This window comes from Pyrus communis, chromosome 17 (genome assembly GCF_041283825.1).
Source record: "Pyrus communis isolate YQ-2024b chromosome 17, ASM4128382v1, whole genome shotgun sequence".
NCBI classification, from domain to species: Eukaryota; Viridiplantae; Streptophyta; class Magnoliopsida; order Rosales; family Rosaceae; genus Pyrus; species Pyrus communis.
Window position 1 is genome coordinate 25602076 of NC_142581.1, and position 22107 is coordinate 25624182.

The window sequence follows — 22107 nt, forward strand, 5'->3', positions numbered from 1 at the left end:
CTTTGAAGCAAACACTACCTACTATCGTTGAGATCTAAAACTCTTACAACTTTGTCTCACTATGCTATGATTTAGTTGACGTACAATTCCAATCATCCTTGAATTTCTCTCTGAGGCATATGTTTCTTGTTCAGTCCAGTCTGATACCAGTGAACTCAGTGGACTCCTATAGTATTATTTTCCCCTTCATGACCTGAATCTTGCTAGTCTTTATTGCGCTGTTTACATTTTTAGCCTATTTACTTTTCAAGTTATGTAGATCAACTCATCAGCCCTAGATCTTTTTGTAATTAACTATATCATTATTTTATAAAATGATTTCATTCAATTTTCTATTTTAATGGTAAGTGTAGCACTGCTCAAGACTTGATAGTAAAGTTTACAAGTGCTCAGCACTACTACCGTACACCTGATCAAGGTGGTCCACATGTATACATGTAATCTACACCAAAAGTAGTTGGGAGGTATGGGGATTATGGATGTTCAAGATACAAATGCTTAAGAGTTATCATCCAAAGCATTACAGGCTGTGAGACAAATAGTGTTGTGGGTACATAGATGATCAGCTAGATTTGCTTATATCTTGTGCAATCTCTTTTGAATGGACACTCTCATTGACGATGATTAGATACTAATTGTAATTAGCACCATGCATGTTATGGAGTGCCCTCTTCAGTCTTCGTACGTAATTCTGCTTCTGCTAATCAATAAGTACTTGGACGTTCCTAAAAAAATCCTAGCAAAAACTAGCGGTATGTGAAATCTATGGGATTGCAAATTTCACGTTAACACTATAGAGCAAGATTCTCTTACCCACAGATTTTGCTACTTGCATGTGCCTGGCTTAAGCAGGCATATATATCGTGACAACAATTTTTCTCCTACCGATGATTAAAATTATGCATGTATGCATTTGGATAAAAGTTTATTAAGAACGGTGTCGTACTTTGAAAAAAGAGATAGGACTATCAAAATCAACACAAATATAATACATCATTGTTATTCATGTGTGTTAAATTTGAGACATTTCACTTATAATTGAAGAAGAATACTACTAAACTGTAATATTAGTTTGTGATAAAATTTGACCAATTAAGTAAATACATTGTTGAGCCATTCGGATTGAATTATTGTATGAATCATTAAAATTGCTATGTATAAAGTAAACTTTATTTATGTGTAATTGTAAACAATTAACCACCATATATATGCATCGAATCAAAGAATTATGAAAATTCAACAAGTATAGTTTATGTATTTATTTACTCGTAATGTGCCTAATTTAATGACTAAATTTAAAAACTCACCACAAAATTTCACATTTTCTTTCGTTTTAAATACCTAAATGCATTAGGTACCAATTCAAAAGTAAAAGAGAGCAAAAATAAATAAATAAATATCAGTTGGCACCCATTGTCCCATTCTATGAATAAAAACAACCATTGCTAAACTTTTAGTTGGTGCATCCTCAAATTCTTGTAGCGCCACGTGTCTTAATTCACACAATAAAATTACAATTTTGATATTTGTTTAACTTAATGCCCATTGCTCTAAGTGTGCCCAATTTGAAGCTTATGCTATTTATATGTATTAATTAGATAAAAAATTTCTAGATATTTGGTGTTTAAACTCAAATTAAACATGTTCGTGGCATATTCAAACAAATGGATTTTTATTTATTTCTTGTGACAGATGATATTACTATCCTAAATTAGATCAGGAGAATAGGAGAATCATTGAACTGAGAATACAATGGGTTAAAAAGGAAGATCATATTCACAATGGCAATTCATCACTTGCAACAAATGAACTTTTTAGTTTTTTAAGAAAATGTATCATCACTTAACCCTATAGTCTAGTTGTATTTCTTTTTACTTGTAAATTGTGGTCTTATGTTCAAATCTCGTTGATAGAGAGTTCGATACCAACTTATTGTGGCAAGCTCATTATAGGTGTTCCCCGTTGGTTTAGGTGAATCTGATGTCCATATATAAAAATCAAGCACCATGACACTATTGTTGCCAAAGTATTGTAAGTTTGATAGGAGTGAGTTTTGTAAATTAAATGTTACACCTGTCTATTTTTTCTTTTTCTCTATTTTGGGAATGGTTATCTTTTTTCTCTCTTTTGTCATTAGTTGTATATGAATCACACTTATGAGCATTGAACTCAAAATTAAGAATCATAATCATAACACTCAGATTCCTTGCCCCACTTAAAAGTTCGATTCTTACATTATAGGTGTCACACTTAATCTTTCAGCCCACTGTGAAAAAGCCTTAGCATAAATATATCGTTGAATTGATTTTTTTAAAAGGATTGCATTGTAATTTCCAACTTGCAAGAGGTGGAGAGAATTTCAATGTGACCGGCACACGAGGTGGCATATTACTTGTCACTATACAAAAGGTGAAATTTGTGTGGTAAAAAATTAATAACTTAAAAAATAAAATTTCTCACCACTTACATAAAAACATGTAGTATATCATCCACATTCACGTCACAATGAAAAATTTCTCCAAGCGGTGGTGGAGGTAGGGCTACATGAAGCATGATGGTCCGGCCCTTCAGCATATCAATCGATAGCATACGACTAAAAGCTTAAATTACGTCGTCCACGTACTCCCAACTTGAAAAAAAAACACAACACAGCACAGCATAACAAAACAGACAAACGAATCTCAGCATCAGTCGTTCGCATCCAGCGCAGCCTACCTGCCTCTGTCTCTCTGCCCCTCTCTCTCTCTCTCCTACCTTTTTATTCGCTGCTCAAATCTCTGGCGGCGGCCCCTCGCCGGAAGAATCGTGTCGCGCCGATGGAGGAGTCCTACCTGAACCCGTTCCTGGACGAGACGACGTTCTATAACCGCATTGTACTCGGCAGCCTCGTGCCCAATAGAGTGTGGGACCCACTCCCCCACTTCTTCCAGACGTGGCTGCGCAACTACGTCGGCGGGACCTTGCTCTACCTCGTCTCCGGCTTCCTCTGGTGCCTCTACATTTATTACTTGAAACGCAACACTTACATCCCCAAAGGTACACCAATGTCCAATGGTCTCTCTCTTCCTTTTTAGTGGTTTGACTTTTACTTTTCGTTATGTTTTTTTAATAAAATAAAATAAAATAAAATTGGTGGTTTGGTTGTGGGATGAAATATGTGTGAGTCTGTGATTTGGTAGGTACTGTTGGTTATTGATTGTGAACATCTCTCCTCTCATGGATAATGGAAATTATGGAACACCGAAAAAAACAAACAGATGTATTATAGTTGGCTAGAAGAATGTGCTTCCTCGCTCTTTGTACATAAGTTCAAATCTCATATTAGATTAATTAGAATATTGCCTCTGAAAAGTAAAGCATAATTAAAGACCATCACATTGTTTTTGAGTAGTTATGTGATTTCTTAGAATTCCTATCTAATTACTCTTGTTATTTTTAAAGTACGGATTGAGGAGAGTTTTAGTGATTTCTCTATTTAGCAGATTGGTTTTGCTTGGTTCAAAACTGTTGAGTCTCTTTATTTGTTTGTTGGTTTTGATTTAATTTCTTCATTGCTCTCTTTCTTCAATTGTGTTTTCTATGAGTAGTTTATTTTAATCTCGGGAAAATAAGATAAACTGTGGTTATTCGAGTTGTTTTTTTATGTACATTGATGGATCTGTATCTCAACTTTCTCTTTCATATTGATTAGTGATTAAATTTTTTACAAAGATTCAGCATACATAAGGTTACAAGCTTATAGCTTGTAGGTAAGATTCAGCATACATAAGGTCACAAGGTTGTAGCTTGTAGGTTGTGGATCCTATGATGTTTTGTTAATTGACCGTAAAATTTCGTCCGTATTGACAACTACCTTTAGGCTGAATACAATTTACTTTCTTTCTTTATCTGTTCCCTCATTGCAGATGCCGTTCCCTCGAATAAAGCCATGCTTTTGCAAATATATGTTGCCATGAAGGCCATGCCTTGGTACTGTGCTCTTCCAACTGTTTCTGAGTACATGGTTGAAAATGGCTGGGCAAAGTGCTTTGCAAGAATAAGTGATGTCGGTTGGCCTGCTTACCTCTTGTATTTAGCAATTTATCTTGTATTCGTGGAGTTCGGAATATACTGGATGCACAGAGAGTTGCATGACATAAAACCTCTGTATAAATATCTTCATGCAACCCATCACATCTACAATAAGCAGAACACCCTCTCTCCGTTTGCTGGTAAGCTATCAAACTAAACTTTCATACTTTAAGGCCATTTGAATGTTTTTACATCTTATCGGATTTGGATGCATGGGCACATATATATCTGTCATGTTTGATAGTGTTACAGAGTATGTAAAATCTGCGTTTGGTGCACTTGATGAGGATACATATTTCTGTGACATTGTTTACTGAACTCTTTCTCCTCTGTCTCGCCCTCACGCTTCCCCCTTTTCTTCCCAGCGTATTTCTTGCTCGAACACCAGATATCTTGCTTGTTATTATCATTGTATTTTAAGTTTGTTTTATCCTGCCAATTGAGTTCCACTGTAGTCTATTTTGTCGTAGAAAGTGACTTTCAAGGACTTGATGCGATAGATAAACTCTAGGAATTCCACGATTGTTTATCCTTCCTTGTTTATCAAAGTTCCATTCATATTCTGTACAGTTTTGGTTTTTGCTTAGTAACTTAAATTTTGAGTGTTGAGTGCAAGAAGCCATTTTGGAAGAAAGTTTCTCTTTTAAAAAAAAATATTTCTTTTTCTTTTTTACTTTTCTTTTCCGTAACATAAGACTGTTAATCTCTTTCATATGGCGATTTTGGCTCTAACTCGCGTTGCCACTCTCAGTGTATATCTGGAAACCAACTTTACAAGTCTCAATTGCTTTCTGGATCAGTAAGAAGCACGAAAAATACATGGAATGCACATGCACTTTCAGCTTTCTTGTTTTTCTGTGACTTTCACCTTAACAAGCTAATGATGTACTATTTTTCATTCGTTCTGCAAATTCTCCCTCCCCACCTAGGACTTGATAAAAGAACTTTAATGTCCTCAAGTTTTTCCCCAGGATCATTGGTTGACTAATAATTCAACCTTGTTATCACCCAGTAGATTTGGTATGGTATAGGCTTTAGAGTCCCAGTGAGGATTATTTTGTGCGTAATGTTCATGGACTGAATGGTAGTTTCATGCCACTTATTGTGTGTTTCAGTTCATCAGAATCCCTGTCCGGAAAAATAAAACATTCCTCGGAAATTGGTTATGTACCTTTTTCTTTTATCTTCATGTGGATTTGAGTCTGGCGGTCTCTGTTGATCAGTAGTGCTTAGTTTAAGAGTTCTGCATTCTGCTTGAGATTGACATCTTATCAACTTTTGTTTATGACATGTTATCTGTTTTCCATAAGTAAAAAGGCCATTTTAAGTTTTTTTTTTTTTTTGTTTTTTAATGGAAATCAATGTCACTTGAACAATTCCTATTTTGTTTTCCTGAGTTTAATCTTGTAAGAGACTTGTTTTCTGATCCACTCGACTTGTTATTCCCGACAAATATGATGCAAGGGAAAACAAATTACTGGTTTGTACTTCATTAAATTAAGGAACGTGGTTCCACTTAACACTATTTTCGTTTGGTTCTGATAAGCTTTATTTCCTACAATCATCAACCTTGTCATCAGGCTTTTGAAATCTTTTGTTTACTTATTTTGCTAATGCTCGACTATATTGGATCTGTTTACGTCAGGTTTGGCTTTTCACCCAATTGATGGGATACTGCAGGCAGTTCCACATGTTATAGCTCTATTTCTTGTACCAATGCATTTTACCACCCACATAGCGCTCCTATTTATTGAGGCCATATGGACAGCGAACATTCACGATTGCATCCACGCCAAAATATGGCCTGTCATGGGTGCCGGCTACCACACCATACATCATACTACATACCGCCATAATTATGGCCATTACACTATATGGATGGATTGGATGTGTGGAACTCTACGTGATCCCTTGGATGATGAATCGAAGGTCTTATGATGCACTCATTGCACGGATTAGCTTTCTGCGGCTCTGGTTTTTCAATGAATTTCGATGATGGTTTGATTTCTTTTTGTCTGTGGACTCTGCTTGTATATAGGAGCTAGCAGAGAAGATAATTTGAGGACTACGAGGAGCTTTATCTCCTTCATATCTATTCGACATAGCCATGCAGTCTTTGAAATAAACTGTAGTTGTAAACTTTTGGGCATGTTTTGAATGGATTAGGAATTTTCATCAAATCAGAGACGCCCTTCTTCTTTTTCTATATGGCAATGTTTAGTGAGTAGGAGGGTAAGTAAGAAATGGGTATGGATCAACAAGCTCCACCCCCTTCTTCGCTAATCCATCAAATTATGACTTTTAAGGTATTCGATTATGAACTTTAATTTGAAACTCGCAGTTTTTTGTATTTTTTTTTGTTACTAAACACAATGGAAAACAGTAATTGGAATAATTCAAATACCATGTGTTTAGTCATAAAAGGTCAGGAATCAAAACAATTCATATATCTATATCGTGTAAGTAAACATGTCATTTATGTAACGTTGGGGAAGATATTTTAATTATCTATCATCTGGGAATATAACACTCATGGGGACTAAGGTATGGTTTGTGGTTGAGGTGATTTTAAAAAAAGCTGGTAAGAAAAAAAGCTAGGAGAGTTTTTGGTGTTTGGTAAACACCCCAAACCAGCTTTTTTTCAAAGTTTCACATGAAAAAAAACTAAAAAGTGGAAGCTTCAAAAAGTGGCTTATTTTCAAAGTTTCTCTTGATTCCTCACACTTTCAAGAGGAAGAACAACGCCGCCACGTCCCCACGACCCAACTCCAATCCGTTATCAAGAATTGCAAATCGACGGCCCGATCGTCCATTTCTTCATCGCCATCTTTCTCCTCCCCTTCATTGCTTTCTCCGTCGCCATCTCTGCCTATAGCTTTGTCATCAGAAATGGTGAATTTCTCAGCCTTGAACGTGAGGCTGGAGCGCACAATTTTAGAAACCCTAGTCCCGTGAGTTCCATTAAATCCTAATTTGGAGGTGGAGTAAAAGTAGGAGGAGAAAATGAGGATTGGGGCGATCCGATTAGGGCAGAAGAGGGAGCGAGCGTCGTCATCGTCGCCGGAGAAGAAATCGTCATCTAAGGTTCCGACACGGGTGAGGTGAAGAAATGGGCGGTGTCGACGGCGGAGAGAGATCGCAGAAAGGGACTCGGCTGGAGATCTAGGAGAGTGGTGGTTGGTATTGCCGACACCATCGAGGTCGAGGCAAGAGATGAGGGATTTGAGAGAAGGATCGCGGTCGACGAATGAGGTGAGGAGGAGGGTCCCATTTTCGACGACCGTGCGGAAAGAGAAGATGAGGAGGGAGAATAAGACGAAGGTGAAGAGGTTGCCAGCAAACGACGTCGTGGCTTGTCATAGCACATCTAGTATTATACCTTTTTGGTCATTTCACACAGCCACAGCTGTTTTACATAAAAGTTTACTAAACACTATCATACTGCTTTTTTTTTTTTTTTTTTTTTTTTTTTTTTTTTTTAAAAAGCACTTATACAAAAAATTTTACCAAACACTCTGCTGCTTTATTTCACAACTACTTATTCCTAGTCGGAGAAGTAACATAAAGGCACCACGAGGAAAAGTCCGCACCACTCTTTGTTGATCTTGCAATCGTTTCCAAAGAAGCACTTAAGTCGCCTCCAAGTTTTATTTAGTCAGAGACTGTGTGCATAGAGTGTGCAACTTTTTATGTGAGGAAAGTTGTGTTTAGTGAGCCAATTTTTATCTGCATTCATGTCGACAAATGTCAAAGCAATATGTCGATTGCTATCGACACAACCTGCCAAATGTTTCTAATAAATTCCTCGAAGGCATTTCATTAAACGTTTGAAGGGGACACAAAAAGGTCTCATATTAAACATTCAGAGGGTCGATGAAGGACTTAGGACCTTTACTTGCATTTTTCCAGCCTTTGGAAGGTTCCGGGACCACCGAATCTCTATGTGTATCCGCCGGTACATGAAAACCAGGCACATCACACAATGTGCTTATTTCATGTTCACATAATTGAAAACTTGAACCTTATATATATCACCTGCCTATCCACAATACTGAGAGGTGATTTCGCTATTGTGCGAGATCCGGTTGATTTTTGTTAGATGCTATTAAATGGTGCTTCGAGATCAAAAAATGATTTGGAGTCGCGATGTCCTTTTCTGCAAAATTCAAATAAAAATATAGCGTTTTACTATCTCACAATTAATTGGTGTTGAGAACTTTGATCTCTTGTGTGATATTGTGGCACTAAAATATTCATTGGCTTCAATACAAGTCCTTCATCTCTTTGAATTTCTTGCAACATCTGTGATTATAATGTTATAGTTTCATATTTTGTTTGAAATTACTCTCGTATCAGCTCATATTCTTCATTTATTAAATCTTGTATTCGCCCTTTTATGAATGAAATATGACGAATTATCTTCTATAATAAATAATAATAAAAATATAAACGTTGATGAACTCAAATAGAAAGTGGCGGGTAAATAGAGAAACCGAAAAATAGAATAGGAGTAAATTAAAATGGAAAAATATAATCCTCATTCCATATATGAACCTAATACCACCTACCTACCCACAGTATTGACGCCTCTTGTTTTGCGAAACCACTCTCATGCTGAGAGCCCTCGTCCTCAGCTATAAATACTCAACGGATACATGGCCATTGCATCCTCTCTAATCGCTGGTTAGGGTTTTGGCTAGATCAGCTTCCATATAAAAAGAAGAATGGTGAAGGTTTCCGAGTCTTCTGAATCCCAAGATGAAGGGGGTGGTGATGGTGCCCTTTCTACTAGTGAGCCTAAACTAGGGTTTTGTAACATCGTATTCATGATTTACCAGAGGTATATATGTTTCTATATATTAAAACGTATCCTTTCTTTATTTTTCCCTTTTGTATGTGTGTTTTGTGGATAAAGGTTTCGTCTTCTTGCTTGTTTTGCGGTGATAAATATTTTAGATGTTTCTGAAACCTAGCTACCCCTAGCTAATTCTCTAATTTCTAGTTTGGTTTATTATTATTTTCATTTTACATTTTTTGAATTGTGATTTTAGATACAAGAACATGTTTAATATTCTCCCTCCGTGGTTTTTAAGTTGTGAAGAGAATTTGGTGCTATACTGAAAATAATTTGCTTGAGCCAAGGAATAATTGAGTAATATGAGATCTGATTAATCAAACACACCACATTACCCTTTTCGTGTTAGTTCTATTAATATATGTGAACAGCAGTTTTCATGATTTTAATGTGTATGGATTTTTTCTCTTGCGCATAGATAATATCAGTTTGTTTCTTATACAGTCTCTACATGTTAGAAAAAAGCCTCATGAAATGGTGTGATCATCTCGTTGTATCCTAGTGCATCTTAGATGTAGTTGCCCATGATTAACAATATATGAGCACATCGAATTGATTTGTGCGTTTCAATGCAGCACTAATTAAGTAGTAAATACGTGAGTATTGCTAGATTTTAATGTTGATGACATGGTACTGATGGAATTCATATCGTGTGTGCCTACTCCAGAAATACAACCGTACGTAGCAGGAGGGACATTCTGAAAACAAGAAAGCAAAAACAAGTCGGGGGCAGTGTTACTATTAAAAGATTGGAAATGCCCTAAATGGCATCGGCGTTTGCATGATCCGTAGGAGCCTGCTGACCCTTTGAAATGAAGCAAGACGGGTCCGGGTGGTTCAAAGTGAAGTCGATGCATTGATAACCTCCTCTCCGACGACTGAGCCTTGTTAGTTTCCAGTTGTGACTGCACAAAAGAAAGCTCAGGAATGTGGTCCTATATAATAGCTCCAGTGTATTCCAAGACGTTGCCGTTTCAACATGATTACACCGGGTTACACTACCAATGGACTGAAACCCTTGCTTGCATTTGAAGCTATGCTCCGTGCTCCAATGGCAAAAATCGTATCTTAAGAACACACTCATTAGGACCTGGAGAGGATCCATTCTTTCAGTGGATATGGAGGACAACACAATAACTGTCAGCCTTCATTTCAAGGGAAGTCTTGGATACTCAAACTATATATACAAAGTCAAAGAACTGGCCTCCATATGAAGTTGTTGAAACAAATTAACACCATTGTTTGTACAAGCACTTGAATCTGAGCAAAGACTGTACAGGCAAACCTTGCTTATATGAAGTCCCTTTTTTCTGATGTATATTCAAGCAAGCACAAAGGGGAAGATTCTACTGGTTAGAGTTGTAGTCCGAGGAATCCTTATGTATGGATGAGCTGTAGCTTGCTAGCTAGGGTTGTATAGAAATATGTGATTGTATTTTTGTAATATAATAATTAACAAACGAAAGTGCCCCTCTCTCATTCTATTTATTTTTGTTTAATTTTTTTTTAGCATAAATACAATATTCATTGATGAAGAAATTGAATACGTATAACATTAATCTTGTCAGGGATTTCAACCCGGACCAAGAGAAAGAGTTTTCCGCACCAAAAAAAATTACTAAAAAGTGCTATCCTCAATGAGAAGATCAGAGATTACATTAGGGGTTCTTTAAACCAAAGTACTGGGTTATCAACAGTTAAACCCAACCTAGCTAGCCTGTGTGCCACCTTGTTTGTTGTTCAATTTTTATCTCAACGTTATAGAATAAAAATTCGACTTGAAACAGAGAGGAACCAATGCTCTACGTTAGATTTTACAGTTTATGGATCAACTTTACACGGAACAATCTAGTGCGCTTGCTGGTTGTCCCGTGGCAAGTGTTCCCCGTTGAGCCTGTACTCTGTTAAAATCCAAATATAAGGATCTTCCACCGGAAGATTCTCGATGGCAGGGGGACGTTTCGCGGCTTGGGCCATAACGAAATATAAAATTCTGATCATATGCGGATTTGCCCATTAGCATGCCTAGTTCACCGGATGTGTGGAAGTTTATGGTGTTACCGCCACTAAATTCCCAATTTCTCTAAACCATTAAAAGGCAGACTCCAAGTCAATAAGACTTTTCACTTTATGAAAGTCGAGGGAGGGAAAAAACGTCTATCGTACACAGCTTTACCCTTACTTTACAAATAGGTTGTTTTCATGACTCGAACCAATGACATTTAGGTCACAAACGAACAACTTTTCTGTGCTGACATTCTCTAAACCATTATTCATTAAAAATGTATATTTATATTTGTACACCATTTCTGCACACATCTATTGATTTTTGTCATCTGCTTCTTCCATGAGGCCAATTTTCTCCCAAAGACGGTAGAAATGTGAATTAATTTCAGAACACCCTTTTATGTCCCTTAGTTCTCCCGAGTTATTCAATTCAAATGCTAACAAGGCGTGAGAAAATCACTTCCCTTAAAAGTACGAAAATGCACGAAATGCTGATGGCGAAGATCTCTGGCGTGTTTAAATGACGCTGATTTTCCATTAGAAATACAAAGCAGGATTTTCCCTCGCTGCAGAATATACATATACATACAAAATGAAACATATAATTTATGTGAACACCACGCCCAAATCAGATCCATTCCATTTGGAATTTTGATACATCATTTGAATAACGTACCTTATTTTAGCTGCTCTCCATGTAATAACAAGTCACTACGCTAAACCCTTCTTTCTCCTAAACGTGTCGGCTCGGTCAGTGCTCATCCGAGACTTTTCGGGCTTGTTCGACTTTTTAGACTTCTCTAGTCGACTATCTAAACTGTTTCTAGAAACTTCTGGAAGATCAGAACCTGCTTCGCATGAATCTGAAGTACCGGTTTCAGATGGTTTGTTCTCGTTCGCAGAATCTACTGTACTTGTTCTAGAACCATTTGTGGTCGATTTTGACTTGCCAAGGCTGTGTACAAATTTCTTTAGATGTTTGATAAATTCTGGGTAAAGCTCAAGATTGCCGTGCCCACCTCCACTGAGCCATAAGGGGTCGTACTTTTCCTTGCAAAGTACCCAAAGCTGCTTCCCATGGGACGAATCTACAACCTCGTCTGCTGTCCCCTGGGCATAGAACATTTTATTACTACTTTCCACACAAAACAAACAACAGTTTCTGGTATGAGAAAAGATGGAAAGGGAATGTGAATGACTGGCGGTAACATAACCATTTAAAATGATGTGGCTACCCTCTCCTGATTCCAATGAGGTGACGATGACTAAAATCTCAACTAAAATGCAATTCCCAAACCACAATAAGTTTTTGCTAAACCAAATTCACTTATTTCATTCGTCCGATAGATGATGCATGAAGCATCCTTTTATGTCTTCTGTCCCTAACAGCAGGAGAAAGTTACCAATTCTACCACAAACTTCGATAAAATGTTGAAAACTCTACCATGCATTAATCTACAGACGTGTAATCTATTGAAAATTTACTAAAAACTCCATGTGGTTACACTTCAAACTCTATCTGCATTCAGACGTGTGTGTGCGCAGAGAGAAGAGTAAGAACTGGAAGAGAGGAGATAAACTTACATGTATAACCAGGACAGGACAGTTCACCATTGAAATTTTGTCGATATTCTGAAAAAGAGAATATTTTTTGGTCAATCTGGAAAATATATATAAGTCCCATTTGGAGGATGAAACTAGCAGACAGTGTAAAATCACTGGTACAAAATTACCTTGTAAATATCAAACCAGTATGTCCGCTTGACAGGGTACAACACCCTCAGCCCAGACAAAATGGGACTGTGTAATACCACACCTCTCAAGGTTGGTAGACGTGATGCAAGATCAACAGTGGGACCACTACCAACAGACTGACCATATAATATTAGTTGTTCATCTTTGACCCCGTATTTCTCCTTGAGGCATTTATAAGCTGCATCAATGTCCGCATACGTATTACACTCAGTTGCCTGATTCAAGAGGAAAGGGTGACTGTTACTTATTAAGCATGAACTGCTATCAAACCTAACTGTTTAGACGCATTAACAAAATAATTTGGCAAGCATCTGACATCAATGAATGGTATGCAATACCCATATTTATCACTTGCGTACAATAACAAAAGGAAACAAACATATATTCAGATGCATCAAGCTACAGTCCATTTTTCTCCTGGAAAATCAACCACCAAAATACAAGGATACTAACATGCAAAAGAATCTCCAACCTTAGTTTCCTAGTCAAATTCCATCTTTGCACGATATATCTGCATTCACATTTTCTACACTCAAGTGCCCATTTAGCCATATAGTTCCCAGCCTAAGAAAAGTATAATGAAATTATTTGTTTTAAACAGTCGGATCAGAAGCTTAATATCTTGAACAAGGAATAAACAGAAACCATGATCTAACACCCTCCAATAAAAAAAGAAAAACAAATGAATCCAAAGATACACAGAGACAATTATACATTACACCATTTAAGTTGGATAAACCATATCTAACACTAAGATCTCGAAAACACATTAAGAAGCTAGCATCTTATGACAGCATAATTGAGAATAGGCTTCTAACCTTTCCAGTTGACTGTCCATAACCAGAGTAATCATACCTGCGAAATCCATGTAAACAAACACTATTAAATTAAGTCACCGATAGAAAACATATTATAATCAGTTAAAGAAAGGAGCCAATAAAAAAATGAGGGCCTACCAGTGCACAAGGATCTAATATGTGCTTGTATCTTTTGGTGATATTTCAAAATGTCTTGACTGAATGCTTGTTAGTTACTATAATTATTTAGAAAAGAATCTTGTTTTTGAGTTCTTTAATCTCAGTACCAAACATAATGTGTTTGATAATCTGATGGACCGGTGTACATAGTTGACCATCTTGTCATGTTCCTCTGTTCAAGTAAAATTCTTGAGACATTATCTGATTGGTATTTTTGTGTGAATCGTGGAAGGATGACTCTCTTCACCAACGTTACTACATGTGAAGTGTTTCGTTAGTCTATTTTTATTTTCGCTTTGGTTGCTTGGTTATGGGTGTATATAAAACCCATTTTGTTTTTCATCCGGATGTTTAGTAAATAAAAGGAAACAGTATGCATTATTGTCTACTATTCCTGTCATTGTTTGCAAACTGCATGTAGAACTAGAAGTGCATGCACACTAGCATAAAATCGCTATTCACTAAAACCACATAATTTCAAATACATATTACTCTCCAAATGAGTCTACACTATTTGTGCTTGCAAGCACGCATACGGACTGCACGCAGCTGAACAAAATTCTAATATCTAACCATGCATAAGGTTTTAGTCTAGGCAACATAAGATTATAACTTCACCGTTATAGTTTATCTTCAATTGCTCGCGTAAAAATTTTACTTTCATAAGGGCAAATAATCAATTTAAAACCAACATGAGCTTTATGGTTACATTATTCACCTCCTGTGCTACATTGTAGCAAATCCAGCTTTTCCTGTTGGGAATATAGAAACTTGACATGAACATAAAAATAACATATAAACACCAAAACCGCAAGTCTATGTCCGCGTGGAAGGGAAAATTTCACTTCTAACTAGCTCAAAAGATCATAATGTGCCACCAATTAGGCCCAATTTGCTTCATGTGTTAAAGAAATATAACTACTTCGTTAAAGTTTTATACTTTTGCTTTCATTTTCCATTATTGTGGCATTGATTTGCAATTTTGCATTTCTTGGAATACTTGTAAAAGGAAATAATTGAGCTCAGCCAACCAATTTTGTAGCGATGCTTCCAAATTTTACAAGATTTACTTCATAATATATTTTCACATTTATAACTCTAAGCTGAAATAATTAGCAATAAATAAACTGAATTAACTAACAAACACTACCAAAAAAAAACTTCAGCTTTGAAATCCCATAAGAATTATTACCAACCCATTTGAAAGTAATCAAATTCAAAAACCAAGAAACCAAAATCCACAATCATAAGCACGTACTTACCCCATCAAATTAATCCGAAGGCGAGTACTCAATTCGACGAAAAGCTCAAACATCTGCCCCAAATCAGCAGCATTTCCATGGGAGTAAAGCATAGTTGCAGAGGCCTTGGGGTGCTTGACGTGTACGGCCACGATTTCATTCCCCCGGCGATTCCTGAGCTTCAGCACATCCACGTCGTCCCTCCTCGGTACCTCCGGAATGAGGAACCTCCCTTCACACGACTCGTCGGCGACGACTGTGTACGACGGCGGACTCGGCGGGAAAAAAGCGAACTTGGCTGCGATCGAAGAGGTCACTCCGCCCATCTTATCGTCCTTCTCATCACAGGCGCCAGTCGGCAACCGAAATATCAGAGGCCCCTAACGCACACCCTTGGATCGATCTCGCCTCAAACTGACATAGACGCAAGAGCGCGACAGAAGCACGTGATTGCTGACCAGTGGCGCCTCGTGGAGGTTGAAGGTGGTAGCGCGTGGGAAATTGGAGGGAGAGAGAACGCCTGAAAATTGGCCGACGAAATCACATAGTCATCTTTTGACGTGCTCGGAGTCTTTAGAATTTTATGGTTTTTCGGACGACGACTTTATATGAATGTCTAGTCTGACAGAATGGGATAAGATAATGAGGCCTAAATGTGAAGGCCGAATCGTTGCTGTGTCGGGTCTACCGAGTGTTCGATGATTTGTATGGCTGACGTGGAGTTTGGTTCCGAGACGTGTCGTCCAGTGGAAGTGTCACGTGGTCACTTTTGATGTGGTGGACGACAAGAATTTTTTCATGGTGATGAGAACATAAGTGCTACACTGCATGTTTTTATATAAATGCTAAGAAATTGTATTTTTTAAATTATTAATTTTTTAACACATACATTCTAACGTTAATATAATAACATATGATCTGTCATTCCATATTTCAATCACACTAAAAAAATCTCTCCCGGACGACATCAAAAGTATAGAGGGGGATCGCTGACTGCATGTGGTATGTCGTTATGTCAGTGGGATCTTTGGGCAAAATTGTAAATCACTCTAATTTACTACAAGAGGATTTGTACTCGCTCGTAATCATTGTGAATACAGAATACTAATTGTCACGTCTACTACTATTTACAAGCAAAGGTTTTTTTTTTTTTTAAATAAGATTTTTCATAAATTTTTTGTCAATTCATATATTAATATTATAAAATATTATGTCAAAATATGAGATGAATTAATCTTTGCTTTAAAGAGACAAAGACCCTACCAAAAGTTAATTGGACTACCCGCCAATTCGGTATTGCTGTTACCTTGCATATAAGTTGTTTTTGTTGTATTTGTAAAATAATCGGTTGTAAAGAAAAATAGTGAAGAGTTTGACAAATTATATTTTTTTTTGTACTATTATTATTAAAATAAATAAAGAGTTCGAAACTATTATAATAATTTAGAAGAAGAAGAAAAGTTCTGAACCCGAAATCGAAACGTATGTGTTGAAAATCTAATGGTCCAGGAATCACAATACAAGGTTATGATGACAATGTCAAATATGCGATCAAAACTATATGAAAGGAACATGAATCGATCTGAATTTTTTAATGTGTTGTATTGTTGTCAACGAACACTGGCTCAGTTCAGCCACATGAGCCTGACCTCTTGGGAAAAGGGCCATACGCAGCCCAATAACAGGTAAGGCCCAAATTTACGAAGTTTACCAGGCAAAGGTTGGGTCCCTTCAAATCTTAACAAGCCCAGTAGCTCCTCACCTTTGTTTCTTAATTTACAATTAAGGACATGATTGAAATGATTATCCTCTGCAATTTGTGTTCCAAATCATGATTAAGTTTGCAAGGATTTGAAGCACAACCGTGAAAAAATGCAGGCAAATTTGCCCACTAAAGATGTGTCGGGCCCAATAGTCTATGCACTTGATAATTGAACCTCTCTGAACATCAACACATGCAAGCCGAAGGAGACGGTCTTTTAATTAAAAATTATTTACTCCCCTGATTTCTTCGTCCAAACCTTGCCCTTGCTTCTTCAATGATCCAACCCTACACATTACTAAGACCTGGTTTGGTACTGAGGTGATTCTGAAAAAAGCTGGTATCAAAAAAAGCTGGGAGCTGTTTTTGTGTTTGGTAAACATTCAGTTTCAGCTTTTTTTCACAGTTTTGGGTGAAAAAAAGCCAAAAACAAGAAGCTGCAAAACCTAGCTTTGAAAAATCGGCTTTTTTTCACATCTGTTTTACATAAAAGTTTATCAAACATTATAATACTGTTTTTTTTTTCAAAAGCACTTTTACAAAAAAGTTTACCAAACACTCTTCTGCTTTATTTCACAGCCGCTTATTCTCACAGCACAGCAGAATCAGCTTTTTTTCAAAGCACAGCAATACCAAACCAGCCCTAAATCTCACTTTTAACGATTTTTTTTTTTCAATAGTTCGTACTGCTCATTAGTAGAAAAAATAAACGATTATGACTAAGTTGAGAAAATATTATTTATATTTACTTGTCAATCCAATGGATATAAAGTCAAAATATTCAGTAGTCCAAAATAAGACTTGCCCCTCATTTAATTACAAAATAAATAAGAACATTGTTTTATTATGCAAGTTGTGAATTATCCTGGTAGTTAGAGTCTTACTCTTCAACCCATTACGTCCAGCATTCAAACCCTCTTGTTGAGAATATGAATCCACATCGAATAAAGAATGGACCTTGCACGTGCTCATAATCTTATAAATTTTTTTTTTTTAATAAACGATATTATCAACACAAGGGGGAGAGAGATGAGCTTAGCCTTACAATGGACTAACAATAATGTAGTTCAATTTCGCTTTTGGTGAGAATCGAACCTAACACCTGTCATTTACAAGTAAATATGAATACATTAGATTGTAATACTAAGTGACTATAATATTATAATTTAGCTTTATGTGTAAAATGCATTCACCGTCACAGAGACTTAATAATGCATTGTCACTTGAAGAGAAATTCGACATAAAAATACATTGTTGGGCCAAACTGTGAACACGAAAGTTTCTTGAAACAAGAAACCAGAATAACGTGTACAAAATAATATTTTTGTGTTTATGATTTTTGGGGTTACGATCTCTCTTAAATTTGGTCCTCTGATTCTATCTCCGTAAGATCTAGATTTGTTGATCCAAGGGCCGTCGAGGCTTGATCTTGGATGAACAGTTGTAAGTTTCTTCAAGGGCCTTCGGGGCTTGATCTTGAATGTTGATGGATGAGCGGATCTTCAAGGGCTTTTGGGCTTGATCTTGAAGAACGGTTGGTTTTCTTCAAGGGCCGTCGAGGCTTGATCTTGAATGAACAGTTGGTTTTCTTCAAGGGCTTTTGGGCTTGATCTTGAAGAATAGATGTGTGGATTTGTTTGTTGATCCAAGGACCGTCGGGGCTTGATCTTGGATGAACAGTTGTTGAACGGATCTTCAAGGGGCGTTGGGCTTGATCTTGAAGAATGGGTGTATGGGTTTGTTGAGGTTGTTGATCCAAAGGGCCGTTGGGGCTTGATCTTAGGATGAACGGATGATGAATGATGAACACTTTCTTCAAGGGGCCGTCGGGACTTGATCTTGAGTTGGTGGGAGTTCTTCAAGGGCCGTTGGGGCTTGATCTTGAAGGAGGATTTGACGAAGAACGAAGAGTGCTTTCTTGATCCTTCGGAATTCTTGGGAATTTGGATGCTTGAGAGCTTTGGAGTTTCAAAGCTTCAAGGATTTGGGGAATTCTCTTCCAATTTGGGAGTAGAGAAATGTATTTGTGAATTCCTTGATGCTTGATACCTTGATGGAGAAGCCTATTTATAGGCTTTGAGAATGAATCACCACCACAAAATATTTTTTTCCTTTCCAAGCACCATTGCCTAATTTTCCCACTTAATGCAATATTGAAATTGAAGTGGTGTAACTTATGGCCTAATTTCCCACTTAATACCTATTTTAAACTTGAAGTGGTCTAACTTATGGCCTAATTTCCCACTTAATGCAATATTGAAATTGAAGTGGTGTAACTTATGGCCTAATTTCCCACTTAATACCATTTTAAACTTGAAATGTGTATGCTTTGTCATTGTCCAAATGAGAAAAACTTGCTTTGATCCGTAATGGATTGAAGTGTGCTTACCTTGTCATTGCCCAAATTGAGAAGAAAAACCTTGTTTAATCATCCAAGGGTATTTCTTCCTATTTTGTTGAGTCACATGCCATATGTACAATTTGTACGACACGTGGCATATGCCATGTATGCCTTGACACGTCAAAACTTTAATGCGTTGGGTGAACATTTGTTTTACTGAAATTTCGATGTCTACACAAACATCACTTAATAATAAACTTATTTTATATAAGTTATTCTCTTATAAAATAATTCAATTTTAAGTGCAAAAAAGACTTGGACGAATTGGCCTAACCCCTTTGAAATAAAAATATTATTACTCCACACCAGAAAACACTGAAACTCCACAAACCCACCATGCTTTTAATGATAAGATCTTGACGTACATCTAAATCTAACTGATAAGATGCGCAGATGACGCTAATATGCGCGGCACGTTCCGCGACCGGTTTCGCCACAAAGGCCAGGCCCGACGTATCGTGGTCGGTACACTTCTCGTTAACAGTAGCAACTCCCGGCGCACATTAGCCTTATGCGGCGGCAAAATATGTCCGTTGCCACCAAACATTATAAATGAATCTAAATTTCTTATTTCGGAAAACAAATTTAATTTATTATTTACTATTTATATAAATTAAAAAAAAATTTAAAAAAAAAACTAACATAATAAGATTACACTCCAGAGTACCAAAAATTCATATTTTCCAAAAAAAAAAAAAAAATAGGAATTATCCGTACATTCACAGAAAATTGAGTTACTCGGGGATGGTAACCAGAACAGGCCGCCAAGCTCGTTTCAGTAACCTATTTCGAAACGACGCCGTTATTGGCCGAAGCGAAAAGCCTGCGCCTCGCTGAGTCGGAATCTCACCGGAACCATCACCACTTCCGGTTGCCGATAACAACCCTCGCCCTTCTACTTCGTCCCCAATTCCTCCACTCCTCCTATCTGAAATCCTATCTTCGAACGGCGGCGACGACACGAAGAGGTCCTTCAGCTTGCGCCGAACTCGAGCGACCTCCTTGCTCTTCTGCGGCGAATCACCGTCGCGATTATCACCGTTAATGGGTGGAGATTCCGAGGAATTGGTTTGGCGAGGCAATCGGCGGCGATCCTGGCGGGTGAGGAACATTCTTAGTGTCTTGCGGCGGCGGAGGTGGATGACTGGGCTGGCCGATGGGCTTCGAGTTGGGCTTCCCGCGACGGCGCATTGAGTCGCTAAGAGCTTGAATTTCTGCAGTGTCGCCATGGGAAACGATCAGTCGGTGGTGTACAAAATTCACGATGGATGATTCAGAGGATAGAAATCATTGGGTGGTGGTGGAGTGGAGAGAAGGTGAGATCTGATCTGGGGAGTGGTGGGATTGCTTTATTCACTGTTTGGAGTGAGCAAATGGAGCTGAAAAATGCATTTTTTTTTGTTTTTTTTTATTTGTTTTTGGTGGAGAGAAGACGGTGGAATAAGGACAGGGATGAAGTGGAATGTGGGGTGCTGCTTTAAAAAAAACAAGTGAGTAAAATGGCTTTATGGATGCCTACCCTAACTTTTTCTTTAGACTTTACTTGGAAGTAAGTAAGTAAACATATAATTTTATATTCGTAAACGACGAGTTTAATGTCAAATGTTATATTTAACCTACTATGCAATAGCAATTAACATATATATCAAACACCTTAGTGTAAATTTGTCCATTTAATAAAAAAAAATTGGCATTTTTGCACGTGGATGCATTTGTTTAAAAGGCCTTTTTTATTTACAGGCGCTACTTGTTCTTAAAGATTTTTTACAATGCTTCAATAAATGAGTAACAAAATGGCGCTAATGTTAAAGTATAGGGCGTGTGTCTTTTACTAATTTCTTCACTAATATACGGTTTTTGGGGTTTTTTTTAGTTAACAAAGAGAGTTTTGTTGATCGATAGTTTGAATTAGTATTTTATTTTCTCTGTTTTCTTACAAAAATACCCTTGCGTATAATAAATCTATTTTTTAAAGCCAGTTATGACTTTTCAAGTTTGAGGGGCGTTCTAGTCCAATTGCTTTGTCAAATCCTTCACCAAATTCAGCCCGACTTTATAAAAACTTTTTACTTACCTATGGGCAGCAGGCCAGCTATGCTTACACGTGGCACGCTGTGATGAAATATTTGGCTTCACGTTAGGTACGAGACCAGTGAAGTCAAGAAGAGAAGGGATGGGGAAATGAGGTTTGTTGTTAATTGATTGCCGGATTTTATGAAATTTGAATTTGATACTGTTTTCTTTGTAATTCGGTTATTGCCTAGTGGATGATGATGGAAATTGAAAGGAGAGTTCAGCCCCAAATTTGAGTTCTGTTACTATATTTTTGTTTTGCTGTAATCTATGAGGCGTTTTTATCTTCTCCACTTTATTATATAAGTAGGAACTAATTTAGCTCCTTAACTGTTGAGGAGGAGTTCCTCCTCAATTTAGAGGGTGTAGTCAAAATATGATTTGATAGGTTTTTGATAGACTTTAAAATCAGAATGTAGTCAATTACAGTTTTAAAAGATGATTTTAAAAGATTTAGAAATCATGGTGTAGTCAGAGTATGATTTAAGAGGATTTTAAATAATACATCCAAATCTAAGTATGATTTAAGAGGATTTTAAATAATACATCCAAATCTAAGGATAGTCAATTACGATTTTATAGAATACATCTAAATCCAGTTTTAGTGAGAATGCAAAAGATTTGGTAGGATTTGAATGGAAAAGGGATTTTGATGGATTTGAAGGTGGATGATATATATACCAAACACTATCAAGAATCCTATGAGCTGCAGGTGAAGTGACGCACCCTAAACCATTTTTACAACCATTTTTAACAAGGTGAAGTGACTCACCCTAAACCCTAATCCCCTATATTGGCAAAAGTTATAATCTTTCCGCAGAGGAGTCCCCACCAGTCTCATGCTCTCCTAGGCAAGTACTTCTGTTGCATGCGCCGTTTTGTGTGCAGTAGGTCATGAAGGCAGTTTAATCTCAACCAGAAGATTTTATTACAAATGATCTAACAGTTTTGTATGTGATTTCTAA

At 37.1% G+C, this 22107-nt stretch overlaps 3 protein-coding genes and 1 long non-coding RNA gene across 5 annotated transcripts; 2 read left to right on the forward strand and 2 right to left on the reverse strand.

Annotated features, from left to right (window-relative positions):
- The first annotated feature begins 2572 nt into the window (after window positions 1–2572).
- LOC137708407 (delta(7)-sterol-C5(6)-desaturase) lies at window positions 2573–6251 on the forward strand. 2 transcript variants are annotated; one of them, XM_068447475.2, is made up of 3 exons: window positions 2573–3036; window positions 3906–4211; window positions 5717–6251. In XM_068447475.2, the coding sequence occupies exons 1-3, from the start codon at window positions 2817–2819 to the stop codon at window positions 6007–6009; spliced, it is 819 nt and encodes a 272-aa protein (XP_068303576.2). In that variant the 5' UTR covers window positions 2573–2816; the 3' UTR covers window positions 6010–6251. The 2 variants fall into 2 exon arrangements, with proteins under 2 accessions (XP_068303576.2, XP_088546024.1); XM_088689898.1 differs by having other exon boundaries at window positions 2634–3054.
- A 2424-nt stretch (window positions 6252–8675) lies between these two features.
- Window positions 8676–10405, forward strand: LOC148689686 (uncharacterized). Its single transcript, XR_015958614.1, has 2 exons — window positions 8676–8911; window positions 9594–10405. It is a non-coding gene; the product is annotated as an uncharacterized LOC148689686 (long non-coding RNA).
- A 1041-nt stretch (window positions 10406–11446) lies between these two features.
- LOC137708160 (uncharacterized) lies at window positions 11447–15542 on the reverse strand. The gene is made up of 5 exons (XM_068447170.2): window positions 14928–15542; window positions 13507–13543; window positions 12667–12903; window positions 12518–12565; window positions 11447–12043 (listed from the first exon to the last, which is right to left on the reverse strand). Exons 1-5 carry the CDS (start codon window positions 15230–15232, stop codon window positions 11645–11647), a joined length of 1026 nt encoding a protein of 341 aa, XP_068303271.1. The 5' UTR covers window positions 15233–15542; the 3' UTR covers window positions 11447–11644.
- Window positions 15543–19720: 4178 nt separating this feature from the next.
- Window positions 19721–21346, reverse strand: LOC137709445 (uncharacterized). The gene has a single exon (XM_068448536.2). The coding sequence runs from the start codon at window positions 20296–20298 to the stop codon at window positions 19804–19806; it is 495 nt and encodes a 164-aa protein (XP_068304637.1). The 5' UTR covers window positions 20299–21346; the 3' UTR covers window positions 19721–19803.
- Between the last annotated feature and the right edge of the window lie 761 nt (window positions 21347–22107).